This window comes from Rosa chinensis, chromosome 5 (assembly GCF_002994745.2).
Source record: "Rosa chinensis cultivar Old Blush chromosome 5, RchiOBHm-V2, whole genome shotgun sequence".
In the NCBI taxonomy this organism is placed as follows: domain Eukaryota; kingdom Viridiplantae; phylum Streptophyta; class Magnoliopsida; order Rosales; family Rosaceae; genus Rosa; species Rosa chinensis.
In genome coordinates, this window is record NC_037092.1 from 38969535 (window position 1) to 38985942 (window position 16408).

At 36.0% G+C, this 16408-nt stretch overlaps 1 protein-coding gene and 1 long non-coding RNA gene across 7 annotated transcripts; one reads left to right on the top strand and one right to left on the bottom strand.

Moving 5' to 3' along the window:
* Nucleotides 1-219: 219 nt before the first annotated feature.
* LOC112164518 lies at nt 220-4335 on the top strand. Of its 6 annotated transcripts, none has more exons than XR_002922355.2 (8): nt 220-821; nt 1225-1279; nt 1942-2009; nt 2632-2710; nt 2797-2965; nt 3074-3168; nt 3344-3605; nt 3989-4335. It is a non-coding gene; the product is annotated as an uncharacterized LOC112164518 (long non-coding RNA). The 6 variants fall into 6 exon arrangements; XR_002922354.2 differs by having other exon boundaries at nt 226-821; nt 3051-3168; XR_002922357.2 differs by having other exon boundaries at nt 229-821; nt 2797-2914; nt 3051-3168; nt 3380-3605.
* Nucleotides 4336-13015: 8680 nt separating this feature from the next.
* Nucleotides 13016-14920, bottom strand: LOC112164512 (cytochrome P450 71AU50). Its single transcript, XM_024300723.2, has 2 exons — nt 14039-14920; nt 13016-13744 (listed from the first exon to the last, which is right to left on the bottom strand). Exons 1-2 carry the CDS (start codon nt 14912-14914, stop codon nt 13130-13132), a joined length of 1491 nt encoding a protein of 496 aa, XP_024156491.1. The 5' UTR covers nt 14915-14920; the 3' UTR covers nt 13016-13129.
* Nucleotides 14921-16408: the final 1488 nt, after the last annotated feature.

Consider the following 16408-nt stretch of genomic DNA (forward strand, 5'->3'; position numbering starts at 1 on the left):
CCACTGAAACACAGTTTTTTCATGTTGACTCATTCAGACAACATTTTAATGTTGTTACTTGAAGATAGAGATGTACCTATAATTTCAATCCTCTGAAGGCTCTTATTGAAACAACATTTTTATGTTGTTGGCTCAAGATAGAGAATTTCATTCCTCTGAAGCCTAAAAGCTTGACTTATTCAAACAACAGTGATAAGAAAATTCTGTTGTCTGAATGAGTTAGATTGAAATTTTAGAAATCTCCCACCAATCGATTAAGGCATTTCCCTCTAAAAATTGGTCAAAACCCTAGTGGAGTCAAAAAGTGATAAGCATCAGACCACTAATTTAACTAATTGTGTTGTTTGATTATATGGCGAGTCCACTCATTTGATTTTTGTTTTTGTTTTTGTTTTTGTCCAAGGCAAATTGCCTTTGCCTTTTGTCTAAGCCCGATTTTAAACTCTGTGCCTTTTTCTCTCAAGTCTCTCAGCTCAACTGATCTCAAACTGGGCATCTCTCAAGTCTGTAGCGAACCCCCAGCCATCGACCACAGAGCACCCGCGGCCCTACCGGAACCCTAATCTCAGATTCATCAACGGAGGTGCATTTGAACAAAACCCTAATTTCAGCAGCGGCGGTGCATTTGAAGAAAATCCTGATAGCCCATCTAACAATCGTCTGAGAAGGACCCGTTGAAGGAAGTAGAGGTACGAGTTGATCTAGAGGAAGGTCCACCAGATCCTAGGTCGAAAATTTGGGGGATTAATTTGAAGAAGAAGAAGAAATTTGGGGGATTAATTTTTGGAGGGCTTGAAGTCTTCATCGAAGTTGATTGACGCGTAAGTACTCTTTCATCTGTCACTCCTTATTGGGTTTTTCAATTTTCATGTTTGTTTGGAAGCCTGCCTAGCTTTGTGACTTAGTTATTAGTTTCTGCAAATTTAATTTTAGCTAGTGTTTTCAGACTGTTCGCTTTGTTCTAGTGCTCTTTATCTGTCTTCCTTTGTGTTTCTGCGACTGATGAAAGTCAGCATTGATATAGAAATATCTTCTTTCTCGTGTAATTCAAGTAAGACAAGTAAGATTATCCAAAGTTTCCTTTGATTCTGTTGTTTTCTTACTCTTCAACTTCTTCATTTCTTGATAAACAATTCGGCTGAATGTTGATTTTGGTTCAATTTTTTTTTTTTTTTTTTTTTGGGTTTCACTTTGATTTAGGTTTTGGGACATTTGTGTTTACAGGTTTTTGTTTGGTTGCCCAAAATACCACCGGCACTCTCTTTCTCACCTTTATCAGGTATAATCTTTAAAGTTTTTAATTTTCTAGGTTATATTTCATTTAGATTCGAGTTACTGAAGGATTTTTGTATAAATTTGACCTGGGGTTTTCTATTTGGAATGGATTGCAAACTAAGATTGAATAGCTGGTTTAGATAGTCTTCGCATGTTGTTTGTGATATTGACATCTAGATTAATGGATGACAGATTGGTTGGAAATCTCACTATCCTGAGGGAGCCTTAAATCCATTTACTTTTTTTTTTTTTAAATTCTGGAACAGGGTTATGCATTTAGGTCTTCTCTTAGTATTGTATGCTTCGCTAAGTATTTTCTCATTCATGGAAGTAGCAAATGAGATATTTACTTCATTTGATTGTAGACTGTGGACATGCAATTTTGGATTGTAGAATCCTTACGGGATTTGGCTCTCTAGTGATGGGTACAGAGGGCTTTATATGTATAAGGGGGATGTTAGGAAGAAGTAATTTGAACAAGCAGTATTTATGTCTAGTTCCTAAGTTGACACTAATTTGTTCCAGTACTTGCTTCTATTTTTGGTGTTTGAACTGTATGAAGGAAATCAAGGAATTAAATTTAGTAGTTACAATGTAAAATTAATCGAAAAATTGTAGATTTATTGACTCCATTTGACTGACGACTTATGTTCCTCTATGTTGAAGTTGATCAATCAGGAGCGGTCGAGCTAATAGCTGGAAATTGGAATCAGTTGTAGATCTTTGAAACAAAGGTGAGTACTGAAGTTTCCTTTTACTTATCACCTTAATTTGCTTCATTAACTCTGCTACTTGCAATTTATGTTATCTCAATTTACTTTTTGATTTATTATATATACACGTGTGTGTGCTTATTGTGCGCCTTAAACCATTATCTTATTGGCCAGAAATTAACAGTCAAAGACAGGTCTCAAGTTTAGATAGTTCACATTTTACACTTCTTCTTCTTCTGTTCTTTTTTCATCTTTCTCCTTTAGAGTGGAATATATGATATCCACTATCTGCTTTGCTTTGTTCACACCAAAGAGGAATAATCTTTTGTGCATTAATGCTTTGCTCTTACAGAGTAATCCTTATTTTAGAATAGCATTTCATCACTTAATAGTGTTATAATTGTCTCTGCATAGTGATCCTCTGTAGTCAAGAGGCCAGCTAAACATAAATCAATGGCCATTGGAATTTGTTAGAAATAATTGGAATGCTGTTCTTCTAAATAAGTAATGCTTATAGTAAATATAAGTCACCAATTGTTGATTCATCCAAAAAAAAAAAAAAATCACCAATTGTTGAGACTTGAGTTTCATTTATGTCATGTCTCATGTATGTGTTTCATGTACTCTTGGCCTTTGTGGGCAGAAAAACAAGTATTTATGAAGTTCTCCAGACAATAACGTGTTCTCTTGCTTCAGAGAGAGGGGAGAAGTTGGGTGATTCAGTGAGTTTTCCTCAACTTTGTGATAAAACTACAAGTCTTGCTTTTCTTTTCTTTTTACAATTCCTTTCTTTTTGTTTCCTTCTTAGGTTGGATATAAGGTTCGGTTAGAGACTTAGAAGGCATGAAAGGAAGAGATACATCCCTTCTCTTCTGCACCACTAGCATTTTTGTTGAGAAGATTGCTAGTTGATGGAAATTTGAAAGGTATAACTCATGTCATTGTGGATGAGATTCATGAACGCAGAATGAATGAAGGTAATTAAGTGCTAGCTAGATCTAGATCGAGGCTTTAGTTCTGGATGATGAAGTGTGATTTCTCACTATAATCATTTGATGCTAGATTTTCTGCTTCTTGTTCTCAAGGACCTCCTTCCTTCGGCTAGAACTGAGGTTGATTCTGATGAGTGCAACCCTAGATTTTGAGCTTTTCTGGCAGGGCACAGATAATTCATGTTCCAGTAAGTTAAAACTTTCATAGCATTTTTCCGGCCATTTATGAATAGCAGAAGATTTAGATATATGATATACTAATATGTTCCATTCTTTTATTTACTGTAATAATGTCCCTTTTGGTCTTTCATTTTTGCTGCTCTCTAAGTGTGTTTTTCTTTCTTTTTCCCCCCTCCAAATTAGGGTCTTACATACCCTGTTCGAACTCATTTTCTGTAGGATGTTTTGGAAAGTACGGGTTGCAGGTTAACTCCATACAATCAGATTGATGAAAGTGCAAGGCATAGTGCTTAAGATGCATTTGCTTGTATGAGATTAACATTTTGGCATAGTGCTTTTTGTAATCACAAGGCAAAGTAGTAATTGAAGTGATTGTAAAAAGCTGGTGGTGGTGGGACTTTGAGTTTGGAATTTGGAGTGCTCAGCCAATTGACAAATGATCCTAGTAAGTGGTAGCTATCTATTCTTAGCTCCAGTAGTTTTATCTTTCTATCTTGACTGGACTCTTGGCTTCTAGTTATCTTCTTAAAGTGCCTGCTAGCTCTTGGGCTTCACTGATAGATTAAGATACATTTTGTCGCAGCCTCTTATGGCCAAAGTTTGTGTTCCATTTGCTTCGCTTTGTGCTTATTTAAGATTATATGCAGCACTTACTAATTATAAGATCTCTTTATGTATATTTCTGCAATGGTGGATCTTCATTTTGTGGCTGTTGTACCATTTATGTCTTGGTCTAGCAATATCATGTCATAAGAAACTCTACACAAAGTTGTATTCCCTATGATTTGGCATACCTGCCTTTTGTCTTATTCTTTCTGCTATCTGCAGATTCCTCACTTGAGACCTGCTGAATATAAGAGAACTGGTAATGCAGCAGAAGTGCTGTGTTCTATATTGGGCAAAAGGCAGAAATATACATAAAGAGAGAGAACTGGTAAGCAGCAAAAGTTTAGCATTCTAGCAGACTAAGGAGGCCACGCCACAGGAGGAAAAACAAATGTCCAAGTGCTAGAGTACATTGAAATTATTTGCTATCCAGCTTCAATAGTTAGATTTCATGGAACAATTAATGACTATTGTAAATGTATTTTGGTGGCTGTAATAACAGAATATATGTATTTTTAATGAGTGAAATGACTTTTGGGGTTTTCAGAATGAATGAGAACATCAATGAATGGCAGGAACAAACTTATGTGTCATATGAAATACAAGGCAACAACTAACTTGAAAAACAATATGTTGTTTGAGCAACAGAAAAACAAAAGAATAGAAAAACAAATCTATTGTTCTATATACATTCAGACAACATAAAATTGTATCTTAAACGCAAGTTTAACCACAAATAACTGTCTTTTGTTATGAGTTAAAACAAAAGATGATTGTAATTGAAATTTGTTTACAATAACAATAAACTGTAGTTGAGAACCAATACAAACAACACATAATTCTTAGCACTGTCATTGAAATGGGAATTAAACTACAAAAGTTAAAGAACTCTGTTGTTAGTCTTCACGTTTGCCAACACATTTATGTCGTCTGAAATCTTCATAACACACACATGTATATGTGAGGAATCAATCAGACAACAGAAGACCAAAAACATGTCTGTCGTTTGATTGCACTCAGACGACAGAGTTTCTACGTCGTCTGATTGCACAAGAGACGGCAGCGCCTCAGAAGACAGAAAATCATGCAATCAGACGACAGATATTATCTGTCGTCTGATTAACTTTTTGGCATAGTGTTTATTAGCCAGCACCTTACGACCTTGTGCTTATCCCAGTTTTCATGAGTGCATTTCAAGAATAAACCTAATTCTCATAGAGAGCGGCCCCACTTTCACACTCATATAGGTAAAATCCGTTAAGGATGCTCTTGTAACTATGACATCCCACTCATATGAGCTACAGATTTTATTAAGAGTTTTAAGTGAACTCAACATTCATATACATTACAAGATTAATGCACTTACATCATAGGGATGAGTAAGAAAATATAGTGCATTTTTCTTACGGCCACCTTATGATTCGTTTTTCCCATTGAACCCAGTTTTTAGGACCTCTAATCACCGGGTTGGGTGTCCTCATATATGATTCATGACGATATGGGCTTCAATCCCATCCCCCTCGATGTACTCCAGACCTTATCTCTTGCCAAGCCCTTAGTTAAAGGATCTGCAAGATTATCACATGATTTAACATAATTCACATTAATAATTCCATCACTCAAATATGATCTTACAGTACTGTGCTTTCTTCTTATAGGTCTGGATTTACCGTTATAATAACGATTATTTACTCTACCAATAGCTGCAGTGCTATCACAATGAATCAATATAGGTGGTATAGGTTTTTCCCACAAGGGAATTTCATGCAATAAATCTCTCAACCAATTTGCTTCTTCACTTGTTGAAGCTACAACAATAAGTTCAGCTTCCATGGTTGAATTAGAGATTATTGTTTGCTTCTTTGATTTCCTACAAATAGCACATCCACCTAATGTAAAAATATAACCAGTGGTAGAGAGAGAATCACCTGACAAAGTATTCCAATCGGGATCACAAAAGCCTTCAAGTACAGCAGGATATTTTTTTTTATAAAATAATCCATAATTTTCAGTACCAAGCAAATATTTCATAACACGATCAATTGCATGCCAATGTTCTTTACCTGGTTTACTTGTGAACCTGCTAAGCACTCCAACTGCATATGCAACATCAGGTCTACTGCAGTCAGCTGCATAACGCAAACTGCCAATTATGCTAGCATATTCCTTTTGATTAATCACATCATTTTCACTTTTAACAAGAAATAAGTGAACACTAGAATCAAAAGGAGTAGACACATGCTTGTGGCCAACATAATCATATTTCTTCAAAATTTTCTCAATATAATGTGACTGATCAAGAAAAATACCATCACATGTTTTTGTTATTTTCATGCCCAAAATAACATTAGCCTCACCAAGATCTTTCATATCAAAATTGCTTTTAAGCATAGATTTTGTCTCATCAATTACATGCAAATTTGAGCCAAAAATTAAGAGATCATACACATAGAGGCTAATAATAACATGTGAATTTTTCCAAGATTTATAATATATGCACTTGTCACACTCATTTGATTTATAACCATTTTCAATCATGTAGGAATCAAATTGTTCATGCCACTGTTTAGGAGCCTGCTTTAAACCATAAAGGGATTTAGATAACTTACATACCTTGTGCTCTTGTCCAGGTTCTATAAAACCTTCTGGTTGGTCCATATAGATCTCTTCATCTAAATCACTATTTAGAAAAGCTGTTTTCACATCAATTTGATGAATAATCAAATCATGAATTGCAGCAATAGCAATCAATAATCTAATGGATGTAATCCTTGTAACCGGAGAAAAAGCATCAAAAAAGTCTAGATCAGATTTTTGCTTAGAGCCTTTAGCAACAAGTCTAGCTTTATATTTGTCTACCCTTCCATCCGGTTTGAGTTTTTTTCTAAGGATCCATTTACACCCAATGGTTTTAAACTCTGTTGGTAAATCAACTAATTTCCAAGTATTATTAGAAATTAGAGACTCCATTTCATCATTCACAGCCTCTTTCCAGAAAATTACATCTGGTGATGATAAAGCTTCATGCAAAGAAATAGGATTTTCCTCAACATTATAAACATAATAGTTAGGGCCAAAATCTTTTTCAACTCTAGCTCTTTTACTTCTTCTAGGTTCATTTTCATAAGTTTCTTGTATATGTAAATTAGAAGAAGAAGAACTAGGTTGGGTAAAAATATTTTCTCTAGATTCTTGGCCCCCACTATTTTTTGATTTAAAAGGAAATTTTTCTTCATGAAAAATTGCATCACCAGATTCAATCACAACATGATTTTCAACATCAAGAAATCTATAGGCTGTACTATTTAAAGCATATCCAACGAAAACACAAGTAGTAGCTCTAGTACCCAATTTTGGTCTTTTAGGGTCAGTTAACCTCACAAAGGCTAGACAACCCCAAACTCTAAGATAACCCAAATTTGGTTTATGCCCCTTCCACACCTCAAAAGGTGTAATTTTTGTATTTTTATGTGGCACTCTATTCAACACATAACAAGCAGTTAAAACTGTTTCACCCCAAATATTAGAGGGAGCACCTGAATCAATCAACATGGCATTTGTTAACTCAATCAAAGTTCTATTTTTTCTTTCTGCCACACCAGTAGATGAAGGTGAATAAGGTGGAGTAACTTCATGAATCACTCCTAAAGATTGAACAAAAGAATCGAATTCAGAAGAATCATATTCTCTCCCTCTATCACTTCGAAGCCTTTTAATTTTTCTACCAAATTGATTTTCAACCTCAAGGAGGAACTCTTTAAATTTGGCAAAAACATCACTTTTATTTTTCAACAAATAGACATAAGCATATTTAGAACAATCATCAATAAAAGTGATAAAATACCTGTTACCTCCACGAGTTAAAATTCCCACAAATACATACAAGTCTGTATGAATTAATTCAAATAGCTCGGTATGCCTTTCAACATTTTTGTGAGGCCTTCTAGTAATTTTTGCTTTACTGCAAGTCTCACATTTTTTAAAATCTTTTTCACTGAAGGAATTAAGCCCAAGCTACTCATGATTCCTACATATCTACTATTTATATGACATAAACGTGCATGCCAAAAATTCAAAGAAGAGAGCATATAAACTAAAGTAGGTGTTTTATTATTATTCTCAACATTCAATTTGAACATGTCATCACAAGCATAACCTTTGCCCACAAATACACCTTTTTTGGTGATCACATATTGGTCAGATTCCATTGTTTGTTTAAAACCAGCCTTATTAAAAAGATAACTAGACATCAAATTTTTCCTCATGGAGGGTGTATGCAACACTTCTTTCAAAGTTAGCACCCTACCAGAAGTAAATTTGAGTTCCACCTCACCAATTCCAAGCACATGAGTAGTATGTGAATCTCCAAGCATAACTGTTTTGGGCTCCTTAAAAGGAGTGTATTTCTTGTACCAATCTTTATCATAGCAGATATGCCTATTAGCACCACAATATGTCCACCATCCTTCAACACTTTGAACCATATTTACATTAGTTATCATTGCCACATATGGTTCTTCAGTGACGTGAGCTTGAGGAACAGCGTCACGTTTTCGATAATTGCAATTTCGAGCAATATGCCCATTTTTGCCACAAACATAACAACAAGTATATTGTTGCTTATTTTCTGAAGGAGGATATTGGTTCTTATTCACATAGCTTGATTTACCTTTATTCTGTTGGTGAGGTTTACCAACTTTTTTCATATTTTTCTTCTTTGGCTGCATAAGAGAATTTTTATGAAAATGACCATTGGACATATTATTATTGGAGGATACTAAATTTACCTTAGAGGTGTCATTGTTTGTATATTGCATAAGAACATCTTGACATCTTCCTTCCTCCTCAACGCAGATGCGAGTGATCAAGGCCTCCAAGGACATCTCCTTTTGTTTATGACGCATGGATTTTTGGAACTCTCTCCAAGTTAATCTACAAAACTTCTCAATATTTCTTTGAATAATAGTGAGTAGTTCATTATAATCATAGACATTATATGAGAAATAAGTCAAGAGATAAAAAAGAATAATTATACTCATCTTTCTCAAGTAGAGATTTCCCATATTGTCAAACGGTTTCTCTTGTGCACTCTCCATCCTCGTTCTCAATCTCCTTAAAATTGTTGGTGAAATTACAATACAATTATAATTTCTATATAAGAAACTCGTTGACAAAAGGCTGAGGTGCGGGTATCTCGCTCTCTTTAAGGAGATTCAAGTCCTCTGCGGAACAATGCCGATGCACCATAAATCTCTTGACTTGTCCCCTCCATGATACAACAGCCCAACAACAAGTTGTGTGGCTCACACCAATCTGCACAAATTGGAGGAACACAAAGCTCCACAATAAAAACACCTTTCTTTGGCCAAAAAACATACAAGACACTTTGGGGGATTTTGGAGAGAAAGTTGATGGGTGAATGGTAGTATTTCATAATAGTATTACGTAAAAGCAATGATCTGTTTGAGCATGCAACAAATGGTGCTATTTATAGGCTCTTAGGACACTCCCTACAATTAATAGGGTAGTAACCAAAAGCCATAGATTACAAGAATTAAAACCCAAAATAAATCAAAATAAAACACCATGAGTTACAAAATAAAATTCAAAATAAATTTTGAATTTAAACACATAAATAAATTCTGAAATTAAACACAAAATAAATTCACCCAAATTTAATTTCAATAATAAAATATGAAAATGTAACAGCAATTATTGCTCATTGAAGGTGTAAGTGTTTTATTTATTAGTTTTTTTTTCTTACTTTAGAGTTGTTGCTTTTTGTTTCACTTTTTTAGGAGGGGTTTTGATCATTGTCTCCCTCTCCCGACTTGTATTTCTCTTTTTATTTTCAATAAATAAAAGAATGGAGGGACGAATGGTGCGATTCCGAGTGTAGTGGTCCTCTTTCTATTGGGAGAAAGTTGGCATCTCGCACGAAGATCGCTACTAAGAATAATATCGTCTAGTTCTCTATTAAAAGAATTAAAAAACCTTCTTTTCAAAGAAAAAAAATTATTTGTAGTGGTTTCCTAATAACAGAACATATATAGCATATGAGTATTAGTTATTTTTATCTTGATAGTAATTTTTCTTAGTAGTTAAAGAAGTTATCAAAGAACATGTGTTTCGTTCTTCCTAATGGATGCAACCTCCTATTGGCAGGATAAAACGATGTTTCATCAGGTATATTCTTGTGTGGCAACATACTAGGAAAGCTACGCTATTAGTAGTTCCTCAACATAATAGTAGTGTTTGAAATTCCATTATGTCACCGCTTTGTTAAATCAAATAAAGTACATAGTCGTGTACTCTTTGCTAATTGGTGCATGTTAGGATATATTACTTATTGTAATATGAGGTTCATGCTTTAGGTCCCCCCCCCCCCCAACACACAAAAAAAAAAAAAAAATTCTATGGTTTTATTAATTAAGGTTTTAGAGCAGCTGCTCTGGCCCTCCTTCAAAAAAAAAAAAAAAAGGTTATCCAAGAAGATGGTTTTTGTTCAAAACTCAAACAAACTTTAGTGTTGTTCATTTCTAAATTTTGTTCCTGAAAATACCAGAAAACCAGACAGAAACCACCTTGACGGCGGCCCCAGATCAGAACAGAAACCCTTAGTCGCTCACAGGTCGCGTGCAGCGCGTTCTTGTTTTCCTTTTGGCAGTTGAAATCATATTACTTTAAATGGCAAGGGTTGGTAATGACAGAGTCGATAGAAGAAAGGTGTCGAGGTCACTAGAAGTATGGTACCGAGGGAGTATCCTGTTTGCTTTAAGTAGAGGTATTTGTCTTCTTTGTTGGCGTCGGAAGTTTTGCCTCAAGGATTCTCTCTGGATAAGGATGCATTTGTGCCTCTTATGCGCAGGTTGAATATCGGTTATGAAAGATCGGGCAAGATCTATTATTTGCTTTGCCACACAGCAGACAAGGCTAAGACGCTAGTAAGACAGACCCGTTCCACTCGTTACACAACCCTCTTTTTCAGAACCTTCTATTGATAGCTTAGTAGAACTATTGGAGCCAGGCAAGTAAACTACCCCTCGTTTCAGCTACTTCGTTGCCTCAAGACAAAGAAACAGCAAGGCAACCTGCCTACACTGAGATTCAAAGTATGATAGCTCTTCTACTCTTTGCTGAAGCTATTGTGTCGTATGGAGGCATGGGATGCGTCTGAGCCTATTTCTTCTCTTCTCTATCATTTTTGGAGGATCCTTTCTATCTTTTTGTTTGCTTTGTCATGTCGTAGTCTTTTAAGATTCAACCTGTCAGAAGAAGGCTAGTTGTACCCCTTATAATCAATTAACTACTAGGCTTAGGCTCATTCGAGTTTGAAAATGAAAATTCCTTTCTTCGAACTTGACCAATTTAATTAATATAATAGAAAAAGAAAATTTATTACATTTTTTTTTTATTAAGCAGGAGAGGGATTGAGTTTTTAAATCTTTCGATGTATTTTATTACATGTAAGAATGGAACATGACAAAACTAGAAAGCAGAGACCCAACCCCTTTTGTTTGTATTTTTGATTTTATCAACTTCAATCTATTCTATTTGGCATAGTAGATCTTATTGTTCTTAGTAATATTTTAGACAATTTTTCCATACGCCTTTTATGATGAGGGGAATGTAATTTAGAGAATAGCTAGCTAGAGATATAATAAAGAACAATTGATTTTGAACCACAAAAAAAGGGAATCCTTTGTTACAATAGAAGCATAAGTGATGTGGATTATTCAAGAATCGAAGTCGATTTGCTTTATAAAAAGAAGATATCAATGAACTTCTATGAAATGGTTTCACGGGATTCAGTTAATTGTCTTGATCGTGGGATATTATTGAGAAATAGGAATCCATGTTATCAAAAGATTTCCTATGATTATTTCTAGTATGGAATGAGTCAATCACCCACTTTGGTATCTTAATCTTATTGAACAAAAACGGTGATATTGTTCCTCCATTGATCAAGAATTTTGTAGTGACAATTGCCGTATGAAAACTCGCTTTCGCTACGGCTCCGGTGGGTTCCCTTAACCAAGCCACTGCTTATGAGCCGCCTGCTCATTCTTCAACAAGCACGCGTTCAGAGCCCAATGCTCCTCCCATTGCTTGGGAGCTTAATCTTTTTTGATTATACTAGAAATCTTATAAGACCCCTTATAAGTTAGAGTTGGATTTATTTGGATTGTTTCATCAACGATGTTAGGTCAGAATTTTTGACTTTGCGCCAGTGATTCCACTATTATTTATTAGACCGATAGTGAAGTAGTACCGTGAGGGAAGGGTGAAAAAACCCCCATCGGGGAGTGAAATAGAACATGAAACCGTTATTGCTTATCTTCTCCAGGAAAAGAAGTTCACGACCCGTAGGCCTTCTACCTCCACGCGGCATTGCTCCGTCAGGCTTTCGCAATCAAAATTCAACTCTGTTCTGTGTTATTACATTTTTTATCTTCCATTTTAAAATTGGTTATGTCTAAAACTCAAAATAAAAATTCTTTTATTTAATCTATTACTAATACAATTTTTATTTAATCTATTACTAATACAATATATTCCTTTATTCCCGACTTTATATTCTAGTCAATTGAATCTGTTGAATTGTTGTTCAGTTCATATTGAAATGAATCAAAATTGATAAGGAGTTAGTCAATGATGCTCGAGCATGTACTTGTTCTGAGTGCCTACTTTTTTTCTATCGGTATCCCACTTTTCACAAGCCTATGTATTTTACAAACTCTCACAAACCCAATTTATTAATTTTTTTATAGGTATTTAGTAAAAAAAAAAAAAATTATTAAAACATATACTTATATACTCCTTATTTAGGTATATACTCACTTAGGTATACTTGGTAATTTAAGAATAAGAAAGAGGAATCCAATGTAAATACCATGGAATAGGGTTTGATCCTATTCATGGGGATTCTGTAAAAATTCCATTCCAAAAAGAGAAAGTTCGAAACAATTGGGATTTTTTGGAGATTGGATGCAGTTACTAATTCATGATCTGGCATGTACAGAATGAAAACTTCATTCTCGATTCTACGAGAATTTTTATGAAAGCCTTTCATTTGCTTCTCTTCATTTCTAAATTTTGTTCCTGAAAATCTAATGTTGTAATTTTTTCTTTTTGATCTGGAATGTTGTAATTAAAAGTTGGGTAGATGCTGAAAATAACGTATTGTACCAAAGATTTTGCTTTTAGTAATTGGTAATATCTATTCAATCTGACCATCACAGGCTTCCTACAAGTTATTAGCTATAGTAACATCAAACTTGTAATTGTCCAAAAACTATTGAAACGTGAAATTAAACAGTACATAAACATTCTGATATGATTATGATGATCGATGATATGTTCTTATTTGTGAAGGCGATAAGAAGGAACAACCAGCAGATGCTTGGCTCGTGAAACGGTTAGACCAAATTCCTCCGTCATGTCCAACTCTGTTGGCAACAAACCATCCAGAAGCTCCCAATCGAAACAGTGCAGAAGTTGTGCCAATACTAGCTTGACCACAACTAGCCCCAATTGAATTCCAGGGCAACGTCTACGACCCGAACCAAATGGAATAAGCTGAAAGTGATTTCCCCTCAGGTCTATATTGCTCCCTGCAAACCTTTCGGGTATGAACTCGTCTGCATTGGTCCAAGCATTGGGGTCTCGTCCAATTGCCCACACGTTTATGATAATGCGTGATTTTTTGGGTATGTGGAAGCCGTTAACAGTGCAATCTTCAGTGGATGCATGGGGAAGCAACAAAGGTCCCACTGGATGTAGCCTCAAGGTTTCTTTCACTACCATGTCCAGGTACTCCAACTTGTCCAAGTCTGATTCCTCGACCATTCTCCCCATTCCCACCACATTTTCTAGCTCTTTTCGGACATTCTTCATTAGTTGTGGATGTTTTATGAGTTCAGAGAGGGCCCACTCAATTGTTGTTGCTGATGTGTCCATTGACCCCACAAGCATGTCCTGCCCATAATTAGTCATTGTTAAATCGGATTCTATTGTATTTCGAAGTATAATATATCTTGAAAGGACAAAATTAAGAGTATATCCTACTCTGAAATACTATAGGATTTGCCAAAAAATTATAAAGGCATGGCTAGAGTGAAAATAGTCAAATACTGCAAAGAATTTCTATGGTACTGTGGAGCAAAAGTGAAAATTCTGTGGAGTATGAAAAAGCGAGTCTATGCGCAAGTAATAATTTAACAAAATGACTGCTTGGACATCAAGCAAGTCTATGCCTAGCTAGTTACTTACAAAAATGATTGCTTTGATATTGGAGCGTTCAATTAGGTATTCAGATTCTTGAGTCCCCATAAAGCTGAGCATTACATCAACAAAGTCCTTCGTCTTTCCCTCATCCCTCGATTGAAGATGTTCATCAATAATCTTCTCGAAAAAGTCATCAAACACCTTGTTAATAGCCTTCATGCGCTTAGTGAACCCTTGGAGGTCAAGTGGAGCAATACAAGGGATGTAATCGCCCAAGTTAGGCGCAGCTGCTAATTGTATGGCTTGTTGAATCACAGACTTGAAACCCTTGTCGTCAAATTCTTTATCCGCGTACCTCTTTCCAAACACCATCCTGCAGCTCATATCTGCACTAAGAGATGACACCTTAGCGCTGAGATCGACTGGTTCGTGGCTGGTTGCAGCTGCCTCTTTAATGGCCTCTATGAAAAGGATAACCTCTTCTCTCCTCATTTCCTTGAAAGAATTGATTTTGTGGTTGCTGAGCAACTCGAGGGTGCACATCTTGCGCATGTCTCGCCAATAAGAGCCATACTCGGAAAAGGATAAGTTCCTCTGCCCGAAAGAGATGTGCTTTGCGCCTTCGTGAGGTGGCCTGCTTGCGAAAACAAGGTCGTGGGTCTTGAGGAAGAGCTCGGCTGCTTGAGGAGAGGAGACGACGATGGCAGACACGAGACCTAATCGCATGTGCATGATGTCGCCATACTTTTGAGCCAGTCTGTGTAGGTCTTTGTGAGGAAACTCCTTTAACAAGTTGAGGCTTCCGAAAATAGGAAACCCTCTTGGACCAGGAGGTAACCTCTTCTTCTTGCTTCTCCATGGTTCCAGAATATAAACAACAGCAAGCAATGCAATTATTACTGCCCAATTCCAAACCATCATCTCTCAATTAAGATTGAGATAGGAGCTAGTAGTTTAGTCCAAGTGTTTATATAGAGATTAGGATGCCGATCGATCGAGTAGAAGATTCAAGCACACCTTGACTTGATTAGCCACTGAAATTTGGATATACTTAATTGTAACAGAGGCATCGAAATTTTCAACACGTTCAAAGCATGCAGCAGAGGATAACACGTTTTGCTGCAATTAAGAGTAGGCGGCTCGTACGCACTTGTCTTGGTGCATGAGACATAGGATGATTTTCTTTGCTAGAAGAGTAGGCGGCCCAAAGGCTTCCTAGGCCCAAGATAAACCACTTCGGTGCATGTGAAATGCTCCAACTGTGCATTGCAGCACAGTGCCAGGCCACTTTGACAGTTTTGGGGTTCGAACCTAGGTTGGGGAGCACACCCAACTAGGCCACTTACAATGGTTTTTCTTTCTCCTTTCTTGATTAGGTTTATACCAAAGAGAAGATAATCTGATGTAATAAATTCATTCGGAGTCATACTATTACCTAATATATATCTTAGGAGTTTCTATACCATAGAGAATATAGTAATTAAGTTCATTCTGAGTCAAACTATTACGTACCTGATATGCATCTTGGGAGTTATTAGGTTTTGGTGTATCTTCTGTAATTTTATGTAGTTAGTATAGGAGTTACGGTATTTATTTTGTGATATTGTGTAATTAGTGTTTGAACCCAAAATAACATTTTTTCCCGATGAGGGGGACTTGAAGAAACCGGGCCAATATCGGTGGTCCAAGCTATATATTTTTGACAAGTTCGGAATATATTGTTTAGAGGCTAAATAAAGCCTACTTTGAGACCAAGCAATCTTGGGACGAATCATGATATTCCTTGATTTACTAGTAATTATCAAATATTTGATAATTAATGATTACCAAGTAGTATGCAATAACGTGAGCCCTGCGAATAGTAGAGATTCCCATACAACTAAAATGTTCGTGAGGGTATAGCAAATACATCTGCAAGAGAGCAATTAGAGTCACATGCAATATATGAAGGAGTCAACCACTTTTAATAGTGTTTGACAAGGAAAGCTCATCATTCAGTACGTAGATACATGCAAGTGAATTATCAAGGGGCCCCACATATATTGCAATCAAGAGCAGATGGAGCAGGGATGTAATTATCCTTTAAATGCATTCAACAGAAGACATATACATGCATGGCTCATGCATGGTTCAATTAAGGAAGGCCATCAGCCTTCGCAAGCAATATATATATATATATATGCATGCCGCGACCTACGAGGTCCTCGCGAAGAGATATATGCAATTAAGGTGGGCCACCAGCCAATCAATGCTTTCCCATGCAATTAAGGGTTCATGCACGCGAGCAGTTTGAAATCCTTGCAAAGATATATTAATATATACGGAAAACGTGCATGCCTAGAAGTTGTTTTCCAAGAGGCGCGCAATTAATCCTTGCCTATATTCTAGCTACGACTGAGGCGGATAATTATTAAT